The following is a 23,424-nucleotide window of genomic DNA, read 5'->3' as shown; positions in this document are numbered from 1 at the left end:
AGTCTCAGAGGTCCGTTTAAAAGCGCAGAGAGCATCATGAAGAACAAGGAACACACCAGGCAGGTCCGAGATACTGTTGTGAAGAAGTTTAAAGCCGGATTTGGATACAAAAAGATTTCCCAAGCTTTAAACATCCCAAGGAGCACTGTGCAAGCGATAATATTGAAATGGAAGGAGTATCAGACCACTGCAAATCTACCAAGACCTGGCCGTCCCTCTAAACTTTCAGCTCATACAAGGAGAAGACTGATCAGAGATGCAGCCAAGAGGCCCATGATCACTCTGGATGAACTGCAGAGATCTACAGCTGAGGTGGGAGACTCTGTCCATAGGACAACAATCAGTCGTATATTGCACAAATCTGGCCTTTTATGGAAGAGTGGCAAGAAGGAAGCCATTTCTTAAAGATATACATAAAAAGTGTTGTTTAAAGTTTGCCACAAGCCACCTGGGAGACACACCAAACATGTGGAAGAAGGTGCTCTGGTCAGATGAAACCAAAATTGAACTTTTTGGCAACAATGCAAAACGTTATGTTTGGCGTAAAAGCAATCACCCTGAACACACCATCCCCACTGTCAAACATGGTGGTGGCAGCATCATGGTTTGGGCCTGCTTTTCTTCAGCAGGGACAGGGAAGATGGTTAAAATTGATGGGAAGATTGATGGAGCCAAATACAGGACCATTCTGGAAGAAAACCTGATGGAGTCTGCAAAAGACCTGAGACTGGGACGGAGATTTGTATTCCAACAAGACAATGATCCAAAACATAAAGCAAAATCTACAATGGAATGGTTCAAAAATAAACATATCCAGGTGTTAGAATGGCCAAGTCAAAGTCCAGACCTGAATCCAATCGAGAATCTGTGGAAAGAACTGAAAACTGCTGTTCACAAATGCTCTCCATCCAACTTCACTGAGCTCGAGCTGTTTTGCAAGGAGGAATGGGAAAAAATGTCAGTCTCTCGATGTGCAAAACTGATAGAGACATACCCCAAGCGACTTACAGCTGTAATCGCAGCAAAAGGTGACGCTACAAAGTATTAACTTAAGGGGGCTGAATAATTTTGCACGCCCAATTTTTCAGTTTTTGATTTGTTAAAAAAGTTTGAAATATCCAATAAATGTCGTTCCACTTCATGATTGTGTCCCACTTGTTGATGATTGTTCACAAAAAAATACAGTTTTATATCTTTATGTTTGAAGCCTGAAATGTGGCAAAAGGTTGCAAAGTTCAAGGGGGCCGAATAGTTTCGCAAGGCACTGTATATTTCAACCAATGAAAAAAAAACTAAATGAATGAACAATCTGAGTGGCTGAGCAGAGGAGACCCAGTCCGTCCGAACAGAGTCGGATTAACTCATTTGGGGCCCCGGGGCACCTACCCAAAATATATATATATTTTTGGGGGGGTTAAACAGACTTACTTAGGAAAACAGCTAACTTCCTGCATTTCAACACATTTTGCCATGGGCAGAGAGAAAAATGTGCAGTCTTATAATGCTTTTCTACATATTTTGTCATGCGGCTGAGAGACAAAGTTGCTGTTTTATAGCTCATCTCATGCTATTCTTTACATTTTGCCATGAGGATGAGATAAAATAATAATTTCCTGCAATTCTACACATTTTGCTGTTTATGACGTGTTCATATGCTATCTGGGGGAACCCTGACCTCCAAGGGGCCCCCAACCCAAAATAAATTATATTGAGTTGAAATAAATTATTGTTGAGGACTAATCGACCTGTTCTGTGGGAATTTCGCCTATGGTTTGACGCCATATGATGTGCTCTGTTGTACTCAAATCCCGGGCTCCAGCTGTAATATTAATCAGCTGTCATAAGAGAGCTTTAGCCACATATTTGTGGATAATAAGTCTAAGGCCCCATCCAGAAATAACCCCTAGGCAATTGTGTTATTCTGAAAGGATAGGATAAGCTAAGCAATATGGCAAAATGCTCACCACGTCTATCAGAGGGCAACATTTTTGACATTACATTTGAGTCATTTAGTAATGTAGTTCCGCACCCAAAAATGCTTTGACTCTTCTGGGTTAGTTGGATGAACAGTGCTTCTCTGGAGTATGTTGTAGTATTGTGCAAAGGGTTCCGGGTTAGCATCCAGGGTAACGAAGAAAAGGAAGCATTATGGGTTGCCCATATAAATAAGTAAAATATTAAATATTGATACTTTATTTTGACCGAGATTAGCATGGACAGAAAGACTCACCAATCTCACGTAAAGCATCAGAGCGAGCGAAACAGCGCCCTCTCTGTCTCAGTATGTGTAGCCCACGTATCTGATGTTGTCTGGCCAAAAACAGTATGGCATGACATACTCTTTTTGGCCAAACAGAATTTGTATTCATTTTGGATTCCCATTAGCTGCTGCCAAGACAGCAGCTACTCTTCCTGTGCCCTCAGGCCCCTACCCTACTACCACATATCTACAACACAAAATCCATTTGTACGTGTGGGTATAGCGCTTATGTTACTGTGTGTTTGTATGCATATGTCTGTGCCTATATTTGTGGGTTGCTTCACAGTCCTCGCTGTTCCATAATGTGTATTTGTATCTGCTTTTTAAACTAATTTTACTGCTTGCATCAGTTACTTGATGTGGAATAGAGTTACATGTAGTCATGGCTCTATGTAGTACTGTGCATCTCCCATAGTCTGTTCTGGACTTGGGGACTGTGAAGAGACCTCTGGTGGCATGTCTTGTGGGGTATGCATGGGTGTCCGAGCTGTGTGCCATTAGTTCAAACAGACAACATGTTAATACTTCTCACAAATACAAGTAGTGATGTTAGTCAATCTCTCCTTCACTTTGAGCCAGGAGAGATTGACATGCATATTATTAATGTTAGCTCTCTGTGTACATCCAAGGGCCAGCCGTGCTTCCCTGTTCTGAGCCAATTGCAATTTTCCTAAGTCCCTCTTTGTGGCACAACTGAACAGGTGGAACAAAACTAGGGCCTGTAGGACCTGCCTTTTTTATAGTGCTGTTAAGAATGCAGAGCAGCTCTTTATTATGGACAGAATTCTCCCCATCCTAGTTACTGTTGTATCAAGATATTTTGACCATGACAGTTCAACTTGCTCAATCACCACATTGTTCATTACAAGATTTAGTAGAGGTTTAGGGTTTAGTGAATGATTTTTCCCAAATACAATGCTTATAGGTTTAGAAATATTTAGGACTAACATATCTCCTTTCCACCCATTCTGAAACTAACTGCAGCTAAGTTAAGTGTTGCAGTCAACTTCTGTGACTGTGGTAGCTGACATGTATAGTGTTCAGTCATCCGTATACATAGACACACTAGCTTTCCTCAAATCTCGCATTAAAGAACACACTCTGTGTTCTGTTAGACAGGTAACTTTTCATCCATAATATAGCAGTGGGTGTAAAGCCATAACACATACGTTTTTCCAGCAACAGACTATGATCAATAATGTCAAAAGCCGGACTGAAGTCTAACAAACAGCCCCCACAATATTTTCATCATCATTTTCTCTCAGCCAATCATCCGTCATTTGTGTAAGATCTGTGCTTGTTGTATGTCCTTCCCTTTAAGCATGCTGAAAGTCTGTCTATTTGTTTACTGTAATATAGCACCATCTTTTCCAAAGGTTTACAAAAGGTTGGTAGCAGGCTGATTGGTTGGCTATTTGAGCCAGTAAAGGGGGCTTATGTGTCCTTAGGTAAGGGAATAACTTTTGCTTCCTACCAGACACTTTCTAGTCAGCTTAAATTAACGATATGGCAAATAGGATTGGCAATATCATCTTCTATTATCTTCAGTAATTTTCCATCGAAGTTGTCAGACCCCGGTGGCTTGTCATTGTTGATAGGTTTGTCATTGTTGTCTATCTATCAGATACATAGGCTAAATATAGTAAGACAGGGGGGTGTTGTTCACTCGGTGTGGCAGTTTAAGACTTGTAAATGTAAGAGCTTGGTTGGGTGCACCTTGCGCTGTTCGGATGCTAGAATTATTTTGGTTGAACGTGCAAAGGTAACAGGGATGTAGTGCTTCCTTAGCACGAGGGCTAAAATAAGTTCGAAATAATTAAGTGATAATGCCAGAGAAGCCGGTATTTGGCGGATATATTGGCATGGGTGTTGTTTGTCTCGGGCCGGCAAACTGTGCCAACATATCCTCTAAATACCTGATTCAAGGGCGTTATCACTTTTATACAACAGGTTACCAACATATTCAAATAATGATTGACATATTTAACAAAAATATATATATGTTATTTTGATTAATTAATTAGTACTATTTCATCCTTCCACAAGATATTGCTACCCAAGCCGGCTGGTTGTTCATTCTATCGGTTCAGTTGCCAGAGACTCAACCCAGTCATTAAGTATTTTCTTTCTATATCTATGGACATTAGCTTGCTCTAAATGTTCCATTATCATACTGGCTGGTAACATTCTTATCCCTTGCTTCCTAGCTAGCCAACAATGGCTAATTTACAGTCAAGTCAAACAGTGCTGACATAATAACAACAAAGAAGCTGCATTTGCATTTGTTTAGGCTGTTTTCTAGTGACATTTATTCGGAGACATTCATAACAATGAGCTAATGAGGCGCAATTTCGCCTGGCATAAAACATTTGCTCTCTCGTCAGGACACTGTTGTTCAGAGGAGTTAACCAAACACAGCTAACAGAATCACTGAAGCTGGAAAGACTGCAAACTAGCTGCACTTCGTTTTGTTTGACATTTTCTCAATGAACATTTCTTTGTAAATATCCATAAAAAATTATGCCAGCTGATTCATGATTTGGCATGGGTGTTCCGACTTCTGATACGTTCAATATTTTGGGACAGCTGGATATAGAATTTGAATATTGAAACAATGTTGAGGATGTCGGAGAGACAGACAGAATGGTTTATACAAATCTCTGATTTTGAACATGAAATGGTAGTCTAAAAGAAAAAAATGTATCTCACTATATGTGAGATATAGTCTAGATGCTTTTTATAGTGGAGATCAAGTCTATAAATTGCCTGGCTGTGCTGATGAGACAGTGAATTGCGCAGTCAGATGGAACAGAGTAAATAGGAATTTTAACGTCAAAGATTTAGCCGGTGGTAACTTGTGGATTAGACACCGGCTGGAACGTGGTTTTAACCAATCAGCATTCAAGATTAGACACACCTGTTGTGTAAATTGTATTTAATTACCACAAAAATTCCATGAAAATGATACAATGATAAACTACACTGAACAAAAATATAACGCAACATGCAACAATTTCTAAGATTTTACTGAGTTACAGTTCATACAAGGAAATCAGTCAATTGAAATTAATTCATTAGGCCCTAATCACATGACTGGGAACACAGATATTAATATATTGGTCACAGATACCTTGGTAGGGGTGAGGATAAAAAACAGTCAGTATCTGGTGTGATCACCATTTGCCTCATGCAGTGCGACACACCTCCTTTCCATTGCGTTGATCAGGCTGTTGATTATGGCCTCTGTAATGTTGTCCCAATCTTGGTTGTGCGAAGTGGCTGGATATTGGCGGGAACTGGAACATGCTGTCCTACACGTCAATTCAGAGCATCCCAAACATGCTCAATGGGTGACATGTCTGGGGAGTATGCAGGCCATTGAGGTACTGGGAAATTTTCGGCTTTGTATACAGATCCTTGCGACATGGGGCCGTTCATTATCATGTTGAAACATGAGGATGAATGGCACGACAATGGGCCTCAGCACCTCGTCATGGTACCTCTGTCCATTCAAATTGCCATCTGTAACATGCAATTGTATTCATTGTCCATAGTGCCAATACCATAACCCCACCACCACCATGGAGCAGTCTGTTCACAATGTTGACATCAGCAAACTGCTCACCCACACGACACCATAGATGTCTGCCATCTGCCCAAAACAGTTGAAACCGAGAGTCGTCCGTGAAGCGCAAATCTCTTTCATCGAAGGTGAGCATTTGCTCACTGAGGTCGGTTATGATGCCGAACTGCAGTCAGGTAAAGACTCTGTTGAGGAAAACGAGCACACAGATGAGCTTCCCTGAGACAATTTCTGACAGTTTGTGTGTAAGTTATTTGGTTGTGCAAACCGACAATTTCATCAGCTGTCCGAGTGGCTGGTCTCAGATGATCCTGCAGGTGAAGATGCCAGATGTGGAGGTCCTGAGCTGGCATGGTTACACATGGTCTGCGGTTGTGAGGTCGTTTGGACGTAGTGCCAAATTCTCAAAAAATTAAGTTGGAGGCAACTTACGGCAGGCAACAGCTCTGGTGGACAATACTGCAGTCAGCGTGCCAATTGCACGCTCCCTCAAAACTTCAGACATTTGTGGCATTGTGTTGTGTGACAAAACTGCACATTTTAGAGTGCCATTTTATTGTCCCCAGCACAACATGCACCTGTGTAATGATCATGCTGTTTGAACAGCTTCTTGATAAGCCACACCTTTCAGGTAGATGGATTTTCTTGGAAAAGGAGAAATGCTCGCTAAATGGGATGTAAAAACATTTTTGCACAAAATTTGAGAGAAATAGGCTGCTTGTGTGCATGGAAACGTTCTGGGAATTTTAATTTCAGCTTAAACATGGGACCAATTAAACATGGGACCAAAACTTCACATGTGCCGTTTATATTTTAGTTATATATAAATACAAAAAGTATTCATACCCCTTGACTTATTACACATTTTGTTGTTACAGCCTGAATAAAAAATTTATTGAATAGATGTTTTTCTCACCCATCTACACACAATACCCCATAAGTTCTAGAGTGTTGAAAGACTCCAAAAGCACAGTGGTCTCCATCAGGGTAGGGTAGCCTAGTGGTAACAGCGTTGGACTAGTAACCGGAAGGTTGCAAGTTCAAACCCCTGAGCTGACAGGCAGTTAACCCACTGTTCCTAGGCCGTCATTGAAAATAAGAATTTGTTCTTAACTGACTTGCCTGGTTAAATAAAGGTAAAATAATAATAATAATAATTGGGAATTGGAAAAAACAACCCAGATTCTGCCTAGTTCTGGCCGTCTGACCAAACTGAGCAACCGGGGCAAGAAGGACCTTGGTCAGGGAGGTGACCAAGAACCCAATGACCACTCAGACAGAACTACAGAGTTTTTTGGCTGAGACGGGAGAACCTGCCAGAAGGACAAAGTCTCTACAGCACACCACCAATCTGGACTTTATGGGAGAGCAGCCAGATGGAACCACTCCTGAGGCACATGACAGCACCCCTGGAATTTGCAAAAATGCACCTAAAGGACTCTGAGATCATAAGGAAAATTATTATGTGGTCGGATGAGACAAACATTTTACTCTTTGGTCTAAATAAAATGCGCTGTCTGGAGACAGCAAGTCACAGTTCATCACCTGTCTAAACACCATCCCTACCGTGAAGCATGGTGGTGGCATCATCATGTTATGGGGATGCTTTATAGTGGCAGGGAGACTGGTAAGAATAGAGAGAACAATGAATGGAGAAAAAATCCAGGCTAGTCCTTCATGAGAACCTGCTTCAGAGTACTAACAACCTTAGACTGGGGCAAATATTTACATTCCAACAGGACAATGATCATACAGCTAAAGCAATGCTGGAATGGCTTCAGAACAAGAAAGTGAAAGTCCTCGAGTGGCCCAGCCAAAGCCCAGACGAATCCCATTGAATCTAATTTGTGACTCACCAGCTGGATTCGGTCTTAAGGTGCAAAATTTGAAATGGTGTGTGGATGAACGTAGAGACTCAGAGCTACAAAATGATATTACATACACTGCATTTTTGAGGAATGGGAAAGTAATTCTGCTTAATTTTGAGAGAACTTAATTTTGAAAGAAACAGCATTTGAATGTTTTGGTATCTAGTGAAGAGCTCTTCTTTGTCTACACCCATTCAGCACCGTTCACACCCTCTTTTAAGCTTTAGCCCCATCCATATAATTTCACTCTCAGACCGTTCAGAGCACACACTTGAGGCTCTGGCCAATTATTTGTTTACCTCTGGAAAACATGGAAACAGCCTAACCAGCTCTGCTGGCAACAATTTCATTATGATTTTTTGCCCACGTTTACTGACAATGACCATATTCAACGAATGTTGTACGCTTTAGCTTAAGCTTTCTGGTGCAGGCGTTCCGCTAGCGACCCACTTCGACAACATCCGGTGAAATTGCAGAACGTCAATTTCAAAATACAGAAAGAGTCATAATAAACATTCATAAGTGTTATACATCGGCTTAAATATTAACTTCTTGTTAATCCAGCTGCTTTGTCAGATTTCAAAAAGGCTTTACGGCGAAAGCATACCATGCAATTATCTGAGGACAGTACCCCGCTTTACAAAAGCATACAAACATTTTACAACCAAGTAAAGGAATTACCAATGTCAGAAATAGAGTTAAACTTACTTTCACTTATCTTTGAAGATATTCATATGGTTGCAGTCACAAGAGTCCCAGCTAGACAATAAATGTCAGTTTTGTTGGCGCGTTTTGTTCAGTAATCCACTGGCTCAAAGGCGGTCAAAACATGCAGACGAAAACATCCTAATAGTATTGGTAAAGTTCGTCTAAACATGTCAAACGATGTTTATAATTAATCCTCAGGTTGTCAATTGTTTAAATAATCGATAATATTTCGACCGGACAATAGCGTATTCAATAGAAAGGAAAAACAACAAAGGGCGCGCACTCAGTCACACCCGCAAACCAGCACTGCAGTCCACTGAAAGAAAGGTGTCATTCTTCTTCATTTTTCAGAAAACAAACCTGAAACAATGTCTAAAGACTAACGTCTAGTGGAAGCCAAAGAAACTGCAATCTAGGTCCTAACCCATTAGATATTCAATAGGCATTCAATTGAAAATACCCACATCCTGGATGGATTTTCTTCAGGTTTTCGCCTGCCATGTCAGTTCTGTTATACTCACATACATTATTTTAACAGTTCTGGAAACTATAGAGTGTTTTCTATCCAAATATACCAATTATATGCATGTCCTAGCTTCCGTGCCTGGGTAACAGGCCGTTTACTTTGGGCACGCTTCTCATCCAGATGTCGAAATACTGCCCCCAAGCCATAAGAAGTTTTAAGGCATGTAGCTAGCTAGCTAGATAAACAATTAACCTAGCTCGGTAAACAACGTGTAAGATAACACACTTTAGCTAACGAGCCAGCCACGTAACATTAGCAAGTTAAACAACAACGAACATAGTGCCCAATCCTGTCATTACTACCCTGCATGAATCTGCTGGGAGCTAAACAACCAGGTTCAATGTTAGCTAGCTAACATTGGGCTCTAACTAGCCAAGCAAATTGCTCTGGGATACGAATAATAACATCAGCTAGGGAACCAGCCAGCTAACGTTAGCTATCTAGCTAACAGTACACTTTAGCTTAAGACATGTAGCTAGCTAGGTAAACAATAAACCTAGCTAGATAAACAACATGTAAGATCACACACGTCACATAACGTTAGCCTATGAGCCTGCCAGTTAGCCTGCCAGTTAAACAACAATGAACATAGTGCCAAATTCTGTCGTTGCTACCCTGCATGAATCTGCTGGGAGCTAACCAATGAGGTTCAATGTTAGCTAGCTAACATTAGGCTTTAACTAGCAAAGCAAATGGTTCTGGGATACAAATAATAACGTCATACACTTAATGTTCGCTAGGGAGCCAGCCAGCTAACATTAGTTGGCTAGCTAGCAGTACACTTCAGCTTGAAGTGAAACCACTTTCTGTCAAAATTATAAACGTGTAATATCTGAAAATGTAGCTAGCTGTCTTACCCGTATACATCATCATGCATGTATGCCATGCCACAGTTTTCCTTAGTTTGAAGATGTAATCCATTTTCTCCAACTCTTTAGCTTTCATTCTCTAATTCCACTGATTTCAAAACTCGATCCCCCAGAAAGTGGAGAGCAACACTTATGCAGCACCACTACTTTTTTAAAGCCGTGTTCGACAGGATTACCAACACAGACTGACCAGCTCAAACAGACAGAAGCCTTCATACCTGTATATGCCAAACCAATCCAAACTCCTCTCTCAGCATGCCCAGCCCACTCATTATCTCAGCCAATCATGGTTAGTGGGAAGGTTGTTGTCCTTTTCTGTGGCTTAACAAACAAGGCTCATCATTTAACATTTGTATTCACATTTACAGATGGCATACAACTTTGTTATAAAGGCACATAAAAATGATAAAAAGTCTCTCCTGTGACTTGTGACATATGCCTAGCTTCCTGAAAAGGGTCACATTTAACAGAGATTGAGAAAAGGAGAAAATCCCCAAATCCACATGTGGAAAGCTGATAGACATACCCAAGATGAGTTGGTAATACATATTTACAGTTAAATTATGGCTTTACGATAAAAGCATTTTTTTTATTACGGGACCACCCATGAAGAAACATGGTCCCATATGGAAATCAAATGCCCGTCCAACTGGTTCTGGCACCGCCCCAGAATAGGTAACGCTAAAAACCATCAACTACATCCACCTCCCTTTGACCTCCTCTGCAGCAACCCCAGAAGTTGACTGAGTCAACTTTGCACATCTGAATCACTGGCATCACTGAGGTCCGTCCCTGTCTGGATGGGGCCTTAGACTTATTAACCACAACAAACATGTGGCTAAAGCTGTCTTATGACAGCTGAGGAATAATACTAGTAGCATTTTTCTTTTAGATTGTATAATAAGGGTACCAAAAATACCTGAGGATTTATCTGTCTAGAGGCCAGTAAATAACCTATTGAATGTCAAACTATTTGTGTTGTATTTATTTGTGTTAACTGGGTATTGAAAACCATTATACTGCCATGCACTTAACAGGACGTGTACATATTCCAAGCTTTGTGGCATATTTAAAGATATCACTACTATAATAGGAAATATCACTGACATAATAGCTACCTGATTTGTTGAATTGCTACTCCTCACTCAGCCCCAAGATGAATCACTAGTATAGAGTAAGTATGACGATCATGCATTACTGGCAGCAATTTAAAGCTTTCTCATGCTTCCAGGTGCAGCGGTGGAGTCCATCTCAGCTGCTGTAGCCGATGGGCTGAATGGGAACGTGGTGCCCCCATCATCCCCTCCTAAGGCCCAAGGGGTTGGAATACTCAAGAAACTAACCTTTTCTGTAGAGTTAGTGGTGACTATTAGCCTCCTTCTCTCCTGGATTACTGCAGGCTTCATGATGTTTGATGTTGTAGAATATAAAGGGGTCACTGGTAAGTCTATCTTTCTTTGACATTTGTTAAGTCTTATGGAGACCATTAGTTTGAAAATATTGGAACATATTTCATGTTAAACAGTATATATATTTTTTTTTCCCAAACCCTTACCCTAACCCTAGTTCCCAATGTTTTTCACAATGCTTTTTTGCAGACATTCAAGATGTAGTTTTGGATCCCATGAAAGCTGTTAATGATGCAGTAGAGGGAATGTCCAACATGTTCTATAAGGCTCAAGGTAGCTATATATATATCTTGTAATATTTTTACGCAGAATCCTGTCCAATTTAAAAACTGTGTAAAGCAATATACATTTTCTTACTGTGTCCTCAGAATGTGCATTTGCTCCTCATTTGAGTCTGGACCACATGAATGCTGTCAAAGATGTAAAAGACTTATTTGTGGACTTCCTCTCTGATGATGACGGTATAAGGATGCCCAATGGTGTTAAAGGGGTCTTATGTTCTTGCCATTTTTGGGGAATTTTTTGGGGGAGGTTAATTTTGTTTTTTTGTTTCTTTACATTAATGAGCATTAGGCCGGGATTCCAAGCAACACAGATTAATGATATTGCACTGTACTTGACTTTGCACTGCAATATTGATTAGTACTTGTAACTTCCTATCACAGAAATACATCACAAAAACACAACTCTTCTGAAAATCTGTATTTAATTCCAACATTATATGCCATGTTCAATCATTCAAAATGCTAATAGAAAAGTTGCACAACCTGATTATAAATAGAATAAAAATGTATAAATAAATAAATAGAATAAAATAATTTATATTTATAGGCTTTGTGATTTTTCCGTAGATCCACCTACACATTCATGTCAAGTGCTGTGCAATAATTAGTAATCTATGCCCCCCCACCTGTATTAATTTAAAACACCAAAATACACCTAACTTCTGCAACTATTTAGATATTACTACATTGAACTAATAAATTAATATGACATGTTTGAAAATGTTTATTTTCTCAGGAAACTTTTACCTGAGCTACGTTGACCCGGTGATTATTGGCAGAGGTGTGTTCAATGTCACCAATAACTCTATATGTGGAGTCGTGGGTTACATACAAGGCACACTCTGTGTTCTATTGGATGCCATATTGGATATCTTGCAGGGTATGTCCACATTGTTATTACATAACATTATTTTCTATAAATATTATTTTATTTCTTTGTTGGTATTGATAAAAAGTAAATGTCCTTAATACATGTGATGAGCTCTCCATATTTTCTTCTATGCTCAGCCCTTATCCATGCAGGGAACATCAATGCAGAAGACATAGTGCATGTTATCAAGGACTGTACAAGTTCTACTGGAACCTACATTTGGGACCTGCTGCCAGGTATACACTTCTGTAGAGCAATTTACTGCAAAATAGTTAATCAATGCATGGATAATCAGAATTTTCTGTTCACCTCTCCTATGAACAGGTATCCCTCAAGAAGTGAACATCGATCCCATACTGGTTCTCAGAAGAATATTTGGGATTATCATTGAGCAGAAGAACATGCTTGTGGACTATGTCTCCAACTTGCTAATAGGTGATCAAGGTACTTATAAATAGCAACAAGCTTAGCAAGTAGCTTGTATTAGAGCACATGTCAAACTCATTCCACGGAAATGTCTGCGGGTTTTTCGCTCCACCTTTGTACTTCATTGATGAATTAAGGTCACTCATTAGTAAGGAACTCCCCTCACCTGGTTGCCTAGGTCTTAATTGAAAGGAAAAACCAAAACCCTGCAGACACTCGGCCCTCCATGGAATGAGTTTGACACCCCTGTATTAGTGGGTATTTTCAGAGAACAGTAATAATAATGTATGAATTTGCTTATTCAATTGCTATTAAGGTGTGTTACTGTATGTCATGTCTTGGCAGTTACCATTGAACAAGCCTAGCCTCTAGCCATTCTTGGTTCATGGTGTGTCTGGGAACACAAGACCACCACTGAACTTAATATTAGGATGATGAAGAAAAAAACGTATCCTTCAAAGATCCAGTTCTTTCAATCCAATTCTTCTTTTCATATCCTAATGGAACACCACCAGCTAATGGTCTTTTTGTGTCTTTAGGGGTCATTCCTGAGATGAACTTTGACCCTATGAAAGTGGTCTCAGATGCAGTGCTTGAGATTGCAGATGGGAAAAACATGTTCATGGATTATCTGTCCAACATGCTTATGGATGATAAAGGTATACCTGGTTATGTGTGACCATCATATGCATTCTATGACATAGGAACAATAATAGGACATAGATAATGTGACATGTGACACAGTCAGGTCCAACATTATTGGCACCATTGATAAAGATTGCTCAGTATTTGTATTATTTATCAAGGGTGCTAATCATTTTGGGCCTGACATCAATAACGTACCATCTCATTCATGATACTGTTCTGGCTATACACCGAGTGTACAAAACATTAGGAACTCTTTCCATGACATAGACTGATCAGGTGAATTCATATGAAGCTATGATTCCTTACTGATGTCACCTGTTAAATCCACTTCAATCAGTGTTGATGAAGGGGAGGAAACAATTTCAAGAAGGATTTTTAATCCTTAAGCCATTCAGAGGGTGAATGGGCAAGACAAAATATTGAAGTGCCTTTGAACGGGATATGGTAGTATGTGCCAGGAGCACTGGTTTGAGTGTGTCAAGAACTGCAATGCTAATGGGTTTTCACACTCAACATTTTCCTGTGTGTGTCAAGAATGGTCCACCACCCAAAGGACATCCAGCCAACTTGGCACAACTGTGGGAAGCATTGGTGTCAACATGGGCCAGCATCTCTGTGGAATGCTTTCGACACCATGTACATGCACTGGCGAATTTAGGCTGTTCTGAGGGCAAAAGGTGTTCCTAATGTTTTGTACACTCAGTCTATTTCCTTACACTATTTCCCTACTTGTTATCTGCTCAAGTAACTCAAATGTATGCAAATCTCTTTACATAAGCACATGATTTACATATATAAAATTAGGAATAACACGTATGTTTCAAGATATTGACTCCTACATGTCTGTTTTCTTTTGGGTGTAGATGAACCTAGTACTATACCAGCATCTGTGATGCATGTGATAAGGAAGAAAGGTTGGTTTTTGTTCATTTCTCAGTTAGTTAATAATTACCAAACTCTCTTAGAATTTGTTGAGGTTGATTTTTAAGCAAACGCTCACGATACTGTAGATTTACTATTAGGTTGTTTGATGAAATCTCTTCCCTTTCATTTCATCAATAGATTTTCAATCAAATCAATGTTTTTCCTACTTCCAATCCTAGGACAGTTTTTGCCACCCCTGGGAAAAGGTATGTAACAATCGTTCGTACACCAATTGTCACCACTACCAAAGGATGATGTTAATAGAGTAACAAATGTAGAGTTTCATCAATTGTTAACTCATTTGATCCGGCTGTGGAATTCTGCTTTCATGTGGTGTGATGTTGTTTGATGACTTGAAATGTTTTTGTTTTGTTTGTTCGGTTGTGTAAATCTAGTTGTATTATATGTTATAAGGGGTGACTGAGGTTGTCACATAATATTTTTGAATGTGATCAGTTACAAGATTTTCCTCATTACAAAATGATCTACAGAATATTTTTGTTTTGTATCATCCATGGCAATAGTTGAGACAATTTGAAAATCTCGGTCTCCCGTGTTAAAATCAGCCAATCTCATTCAGTGTGCAAAGGTGTGGCTGCCTGTACTAATCATTGTTGCCTTGCAAAATGGATTTGTATATGTAACATTCTGACACTACATTGGTTTCCACCTAATTGGTGACAGATTTTCATGTCAATACACGAGAATCCGCATAAGAAAAAAATCGGTGCGTGATGTAGTGCACACAAAATTAAAATTAAAAATCTAAAGTTCAACATGTTTCCATTGCATTTTCAACTATACCGATAGTTTCTTCACAAAACATGTTTGCGTTGAATAGCAAATGTTCCTACTCTTGTCTTGACACATGCACTCTAGCCAAGCATGATGAGATTACTATGGATAAGAGGGAGAATATTAGTATTTTTCAAACAGCAGTCAAGCATCGATCATCATGTCACCAGAATAAGGCCCTCGATATTCATTGGAAGGGCGCATCAACATCACAGTGCACATTCACCACCCTGTGAAGTTCATCATAACTAGTTTCATGTTGAGCCTAATAAACTGTATGGTTTCCCGAGTCGCAATGGGAGGAGGACAACACACCGTTACTCTGATACGATGGTTATTATATCAATATCAATATTATATCAATACATCAATAATATCAATATTTGTGCATAAAGGCGTTTTGTGGTGGTTCATTTACTATCAAATAAGGAGAGACAAGTTATCACACAAGTCAGAGTTCTACTTAAACGAAATATTTAATAGTGATAGCTTTTTAATAGAAATGGCTTGTCAACGAATCACCACCGTCTCTGATGATTCGTTGAGAGCGGCGACACAAATGCTACTGAGATCTTTTATAGTAAAGATACACCCCTTTCAACCTACATGATGAACAACAGACATATAGAATGGGTCACAAGGTTAAGATTTGTATGAAAGTTTTCATTGTATAGACCAGTGACTGGCCCGCCAAACTTCAAACTGGAACCATCTATCTCTGGTACCATATGGAACAGAAACATTAGCTCGTGCCCTGGTATGCTCGTTAGGTTTTATCACCCAAAGACATTGTACATCTCCTTTGTCAGTGTTATCTCCCATAGGCCCATCCACACAATAGCTATAAGAATACTCTATTATGTCGAATAAAACAACCATTTGATATGTAATACAAGTATTATAACATAATTTGCAATTTTGCCACCATTAGTTTCCATCGCCATTTCTCACATATTTCATTTTATAGACACCTAAAAATTTCCTGTTTCCATCATAGCTGTCATGATACATTTTTTTAGACAGTATGACTTGGATGGAAATGTGGTTACTGAGTTGTAATAATGCTCGGTGGCGTGAACCTTTTTTTTTCACTATTTCATAATCTAATTTTGCATAGTGCCTTCAGAATGTATATGCATACCCCTTGACTTACTCCCCATTTTGTTTTGTTACAGCCTGAATTCAAAATGTGTTTTCTTCTCACCCATCTCAAATCAAATTGTATTTGTCACATGCGTCGAATACAACAGGACCTTACTGTGAAATACTTACTTACAAGCCCTTAACCAACAACGCAGTTCAAGAAACAGAGTTAAGAAAATATTTACTAAATAAACAAAAGTTTTTTAAAAGGTAACACAAGAAAAATCTATAACAATAATGAGGCTATATACAGGGGGTACCGGGGCAGGAAAAAATGGTGGCCATTTGATTAATTGTTCAGCAGTCTTATGCCTTGGTAGTAGAAGCTGTTAAGAATCCTTTTGGTCCTAGACTTGGTGCACTGATACCACTTGCCGTGCGGTAGCAGAGAGAACAGTCTATGACTTGGGTGACTGGAGTCTTTGACAATTTTTTGGGCCTCTGGCATAACCTAGTTTATAGGTCCTGGATGGCAGGAAGCTTGGTCCCAATGATCTGCTGGGCCATACGCACTACCCTCTGTGGCGCCTTATGGTCAGATCCCAAACAGTTGCATCTACAGTACACACAATACCCCATAATGACAAAGTGAAAACATGTTTTTAGTCATTTTAAAAAATCATATCAAATCAAATTGTATTAGTTACATGCACCGAATAGAACAGGTGTAGACCTTACAGTGAAATGCTAACTTACGAGCCCCTAAACAACAATACAGTTTGAAAGAAATACGGATAAGAATAAGAAATAAAAGTGACAAGTAATTAAAGAGCAGCAGTAAAATAACAATAGCAAGACTTACAGGGGGTTACCGGTACAGAGTTAATGTGCGGGGGCACCAGTTAGTTGAGGTAGTATGTACATGTAGGTAGAGTTATTAAAGTGACTATGCATAGATGCTAACAACAGAGAGTAGCAGCAGGGTAAAAGAGGGGGGCAATGCAAATAGTCTGGGTAGCCATTTGATTAGAAGTTCAGGAGCATTATGGCTTGGGGTTAGAAGCTGTTTAGAAGCCTCTTGGACCTAGACTTGGCACTCCAGGACTGGTTGCCTTGCGGTAGCAGAGAGAATAGTCTATGACTAGGGTGGCTGGATGTCTTTGACAATTTCTAGGGCCTTCCTCTGACACTGCCTGGTATAGAGGTCCTGGATGGCAGGAAGCTTGGCCCCATTGATGTACTGGCTCATTGCCACTACACTTTGTAGTACCTTGTGGTCGGAGGCCGAGCAGTTGCCATACCAGGCAGTGATGAAACCAGTCAGGATGCTCTCGATGGTGCAGCTGTAGAACCTTTTGAGGATCTGCGGACCCATGCCAAATATTTTCATTCTCCTGAGGGGGAATAGGTTTTGTCGTGCCCAATTCACGACTGTCTTGGTGTGCTTGGACCATGTTAGTTTGTTGGTGATGTGGACACCAAGGAACTTGAAGCTCTCAACCTCAGCCACTGCAGCCCAGTCGATGAGAATGGGGGCGTGCTCGGTCCTCTTTTTCCTGTAGTCCACAATCATCTCCTTTGTCTTGATCACGTTGAGGAAGAGGTTGTTGTCCTGGCACCACACGGCCAGGTCTCTGACCTCCTCCATATAGGCTGTCTCATCATTGTCAGTGATCAGGCCTACTACCATTGTTGTGTCATCGGCAAACTTAATGATGGTGTTGGATTCGTGCCTGGCCGTTCAGTCATGAGTGAACATGGAGTACAGGAGGGGACTGAGCACGCACCACTGAGGGGCCCCTGTGTTGAGGATTAGTGTAGCGGATGTTCCTTTTGTCCAGGTGGGAAAGGGCAGTGTGGAGTGCCATAGAGATTGAATCATGTGAGGATCTGTTGGGGCGGTATGCACATTGGAGTGGATCTGGGATTTCTGGGATAATGGTATTGATGTGAGCCATGACCTGCCTTTTAAAGCACTTCATGGCTACAGACATGAGTGCTATGGGTCGGTAGTCATTTAGGCAGGTTACCTTAGTGTTCTTGGGCACAGGCACTATGGTGGTCTGCTTAAAACATGTTGGTATTAGAGACTCGGACAGGGAGAGGTTGAAAATGTCAGTGAAGACACTTGCCAGTTCGCAGTACACGTCCTGATAATCTGTCTGGCCCTGCAGCCTTGTGAATGTTGAGCTGTTGAAAGGTCTTACTCACATTGGCTGCGGAGAGCGTGATCACACAGTCTTCTGGAACAGCTGGTGCTCTCATTCAAGTTTCAGTGTTATTTGCCTTGAAGCAAGCAAAGAAGTAGTTTAGCTCGTCTGCTCGGCTCGTGTCACTGGGCAGCTCTCTGCTGTGCTTCCTTTTGTAGTCTGTAATGGTTTGCAAGCCCTGCCACATCCGTCCAATGTCAGAGCCGGTGTAGTACGATTCGTAGCAAATGTATTGAAAATGAAATACAGAAATAACTAATTGACATTAGTATTCACACCCCTTTGCTATGACACTCCAAATTGAGCTGAGGTGCATCCATTTTCTTTTGATAATTTTTTAGATGTCACTACAACTTGCGGCTATGGAACCCTGACCTGTTCACCGGATGTGCTACCTGTCCCAGACCTGCTGTTTTCAACTCTCTAGAGACAGCAGGAGTGGTAGAGATACTCTTAATGATCGGCTATGAAAAGCCAACTGACATTTACTCCTGAGTTACTGACTTGCTGCACCCTCGACAACTACTGTGATTATTATTATTTGACCATTCTGGTCATTAATGAACATTTGAACATCTTGGCCATGTTCTGTTATAATCTCCACCCGGCACAGCCAGAAGAGGACTGGCCACCCCTCATAGCCTGGTTCCACTCTAGGTTTCTTCCTAGGTTTTGGCCTTTCTATGGAGTTTTTCCTAGCCATCGTGCTTCTACACCTGCATTGCTTGCTGTTTGCGGTTTTAGGCTGGGTTTATGTACAGCACTTTGAGATATCAGCTGATGTAAGAAGGGCTATATAAAAACATTTGATTTGATTTGCTCAGGGGCAGAACAACATATTTTTACCTTGTCATCTCGGGGATTCGATTGCAACCTTAGAAAGAAACACACCTGTCTATATCATTTCCCACAGTTGACAGTGCATGTCAGAGCAGAAACTATACCATCAAGCCCAAGGAACTTTCCGATGATCTCTGAGATATAATTATATCTGGAGAAGGGTATAAAACATTTCTAGTGTTGAACGTTTCCAAAAGCATAGTGGTGTCCATCATTGGGAAATTGAAAAAATATGGAACTACCCAGGCTCTGCCTAGAGCTGGCCGTCCGACCAAACTGAGAAACCAGGCAAGAAGGACCTTGGTCAGGGAGGTGACCAAGAACCCAATGACTACGCTGACAGAACTAGAGAGTTCCTAGACTGAGATGGGAGAACATGCCAGAAGGACAACGGTCTCTACAGCACTTCACCAATCTGAGCTTTACAGGAGAGTGGGTAGACTTCCGTCTGACCACTGACTAAATGTTGCCACTTCTGAGAAAAAGGCACATGACAGCACGTCAGGAGTTTGCGAAAAGATACTTGAGAGAGCTTAAGGCAAAAGATTCTGTGGTCTGCTGAGACACAAATTGAACTCTTTGGCTTGAGCGCAAAGTGCTGTTTCTTGAGAACAATTACCCCAAGCATACAGCCAAAGCAATGATGGAATGGCTTCAGAACAAGAATGTGAAAGTTTTTGAGTGGCCCAGCCAAAACACAGACTTGGAATCCCACTGAAAATCAGTGGAAAGACTTGAAGAATATTGTTCACCACCACTCCCCATCTAACTTGACAGAGCTTAAGAAAATCCCCAATTCCAGATGTGTAAAGCTGATACAGACATACCCAAGACGACTCAAAGCTGTAATTGCTGCCAAATGTGCTTCTGCAATGTATTGACTCAGGGGTGTGGCTACTTATGTAAATTAGCTATTTCTGTGTTTCATTTTCGATAAATGTGCTAACCTTAAAAAATATATTCGTCACGGGGTATTGTGTGTAGATGGGTGAGATTTTTATTTTGAAATCAGGCTGTAACACAACAAAATGTGGAATAAGTCACGGGTATGAATACTTTTAGTTAATGCATGTACTACTAATGGGACAATAATTATGTTTCATGGGAAAATGTTAATATTTCATGCTCATCATATTAGGGCTTTAGTAATAATTAAATAAATGTCTGAACTAAAATGTCATTGTGGTTTTGGAATTGGTGACTGACTGCATTGTATTTCCCCATTCAAATTGTAAATACACACACTGACAGTTCCTTCGTTGTAACAGTTTGTGTTTCTGTTTTCATGTATTCATTCATCCTTATTTGTGTTCATATTGTTCCCCTATCAATTATTTGATTTACTGAAGTTTGTAAAGCATGAGGTGCCTCTGAAATGGAAATATATTGGTTTAGGAGATGCATTCTCTTCTTCCATGTTGTCTTGTACCGCTCTTGCATTGTTTCTGCATTATCTGTTTGACTGACCACGGACTAAATGTTGCAATTCAAATGTTCACTACTGGTTAAAGTAAATAGGTGTCTACATTCCATCAAGGAAAAGTTAAACAGTTGGCATCGTATTTCAATTGGGATTTAATGGATGACTGCTTAGAGATGTTATGTCTGGAACAGTTTTCATCTATGCAACAAATGATACAGTCAACACAACCATTTAGATAAAAATGTGTCAATTGAATATAATTGCAGGCTAGATAAAACAGGAAATCAGCCAATCAGAGTGCAGCATGTGGTGTATCTTGTATGAATATGACGAATGTTGGAATGTGTTGCCATTTTAATTTCCATAACTCTGTCAGTGTCTTAATGTTTGCGTGTTTGCATCTGCACCAACTCACCTCTGATGAATGCTAATGAGATGTGGAGATGGTAAAGTCAATAATAAAGACAAAGTGGCTTGGTGACACAGTTGCAGAATTGATAGGCACTACAAAGGACGGCGACCCTGCACCTGAAATACGCGTCACTCCAGTTGTGGCGGAGAAGGATGATGCTGTCAAAGAGGCTGAAGAAGAGCAGGGAGACAAGGACAGTACTGATGACAGTTCAGAGGGGGTGAAGAAATACACCACCCCAAAAAAGTTGTGGATCCAAAAACAGATGGTTAGAGTCATGGGATCTAAGGCCCACCCAAGAGCTGGAGAGGTACTTCCTAAGGATATGGATGAAGACCAACAAGGTATTTGGAAATATTTCATATCATTAGCTACGATGTCCAAAATGTGATTTTCATTTATGATAGGGTAGTCATCATATCAAAGTAAATAGCTATTAAAGTTAATTCAAGACAGGGAAAATATGTTAATTTGTTGCCATTACATCACTGATGTAGATTGTGATGTTGAAGAGCTTGACCATGAACAAACAATGGACGATGAAGAAATCATGGATGTTAGCAAGGAGGGGGAGAAAGAAGAGGTGAAAGAGAAGGATCATCACTTAGAGTTAGATGAGGAGGAGGAGGGTGATACCCATGAGGTTGACGTCAAAGATCATGGTGTTGAAGATGAAGGCATTTACAATGAAAACAGTTCAAAGGGAGCCATGACATACACCACCAAAAGAAATGTGCAGATTCAAAAAACGATGGTTAGAAAAGTGGAATCTAGGGCCAATATTGAAGTTGGTGATGAACATCATGAATATGATGGAGAGGAGGAGGCAGAGGAAGACATTCATGATGAGTATAAACATGATGATCACAGTGACATTGACACTAAAGATCAAGTTGTTGTTGATGATGATCATGAAGAAGCTGAAGCTGATGAGGAAAATCATGACACAGATTACCTTGATGTCAAAGATCAAGAGGTTGAACATGGAGAAGACATTGACGATGAGGACAGTTCAGAGGGGACCAAGACATACGCCTCCAAAATAAATGTGCGGATCCAAAAACAGATGGTCAGAAAAGTGGGATCTAGGGCCAGTATTGAAGTTGGTGATGAACATCATGAAGATGATGGAGAGGAGGAAGAGGAGGATGCAGAGGAAGACATTGATGATGGGAATAAAAATGATCACAGTGACCTTGAAATTAAAGATGAAGTTGTTAGTGACGATGATCAAGAAGAATATGAAGCTGATAAGGACAATCATGATACAGATGACCTTGATGTCAAAGATCAAGAGGTTGGAAATGGAGAAGACATTGACGATGAGGACAGTTCAGCGGGGGCCAAGACATACACCCCCAAAATAAATGTGCGAATCCAAAAACAGACGGTTACAAAAGTGGGATCTAAGGCCCATCTAAGAGCTGGAGAGGTACTTCCTAAGGATATGGATAAAGACCAACAAGGTATTTGGAAATATTTAAAATATAATATTATGTCCAATGTACAAAATCAGATTTTAAATTATGATCATTAAACATATCTAAGTAGGGAAGAGTGGGGTAAATTGAGTGTAATGTTAAGTTGAGTCACCCCTTGTTTCTAGGAAACCAGGTGTCTAGTCCTAAAACATTGATTTTCACCAAGTCAAATCAATGTATTGTGTTAGTCATGATGCTTGTATCTAAACCAAAGTAGAGAATTTTAAGATTGTTCTACACATCAGTTGGAGTCTCTATACCCTTCAATATGAGGTCTTAAATTTAGCATGAATGTGCATCCTTGTACCTTGTGTGGGCTAATATATTCAAAATGTTTGCCTATGGGTAAGTTGAGCCAATGGCAAGTTGAGAAAAATGAAGTATTATTGCTGGAATATGAGGTAACACCAGGGCCTGGCCAATGTTGAAGGTGTTATCAAAAACGTACAGTGTTTGTTAGGTGTTAAGCTTGTGTTAAAATATGCTTAAAATTATATATATATACGTATATATATATATACACACACACACACACACACACACACACACACACACACACACACACACACACAACGGGTCAAAAGTTTTAGAACACCTGCTCATTCAAGGCTTTTTCTTTATTTTTTACTATTTTCTACATTGTAGAGTAGTAGTGAAGACGTCAAAACTATGAAATAACGCATATGGAATCATGTAGTAACCAAAAAAAGTGTTAAACGAATCAAAATATATTTAACATTTCAGATTCTTCAAATAGCCATCTTTTGCCTTGATGAAAGCTTTGCACTCTTGACATTCTCTTTT

The 23,424-nt window shown here is 40.1% G+C and overlaps 1 protein-coding gene across 50 annotated transcripts in view; it reads left to right on the top strand.

The window, feature by feature from the left end:
- Positions 1 to 23,424, top strand: part of si:ch211-266g18.10 (titin) — a 149,038-nt gene that overhangs the window by 6,000 nt on the left and 119,614 nt on the right. For 48 of the 50 annotated variants that reach the window (XM_031830529.1, XM_031830528.1, XM_031830508.1 and 45 more), the window contains exons 2-12: positions 11,046 to 11,255; positions 11,413 to 11,496; positions 11,592 to 11,684; positions 12,244 to 12,387; positions 12,516 to 12,614; positions 12,703 to 12,822; positions 13,344 to 13,463; positions 14,316 to 14,366; positions 14,556 to 14,582; positions 21,214 to 21,483; positions 21,637 to 22,605. In XM_031830529.1, coding sequence (XP_031686389.1) covers positions 11,046 to 11,255; positions 11,413 to 11,496; positions 11,592 to 11,684; positions 12,244 to 12,387; positions 12,516 to 12,614; positions 12,703 to 12,822; positions 13,344 to 13,463; positions 14,316 to 14,366; positions 14,556 to 14,582; positions 21,214 to 21,483; positions 21,637 to 22,605 — 2,187 coding nt within the window. The remainder of the gene's footprint in view (positions 1 to 11,045; positions 11,256 to 11,412; positions 11,497 to 11,591; positions 11,685 to 12,243; positions 12,388 to 12,515; positions 12,615 to 12,702; positions 12,823 to 13,343; positions 13,464 to 14,315; positions 14,367 to 14,555; positions 14,583 to 21,213; positions 21,484 to 21,636; positions 22,606 to 23,424) is intronic. The other 2 variants (XM_031830481.1, XM_031830530.1) reach the window with 2 other exon arrangements.

This window comes from Oncorhynchus kisutch, linkage group LG8 (genome assembly GCF_002021735.2).
Source record: "Oncorhynchus kisutch isolate 150728-3 linkage group LG8, Okis_V2, whole genome shotgun sequence".
Lineage (NCBI taxonomy): Eukaryota > Metazoa > Chordata > Actinopteri > Salmoniformes > Salmonidae > Oncorhynchus > Oncorhynchus kisutch.
Note: the sequence above shows the minus strand (reverse complement) of the source record. Positions and strands in the feature narration are given on the sequence as shown.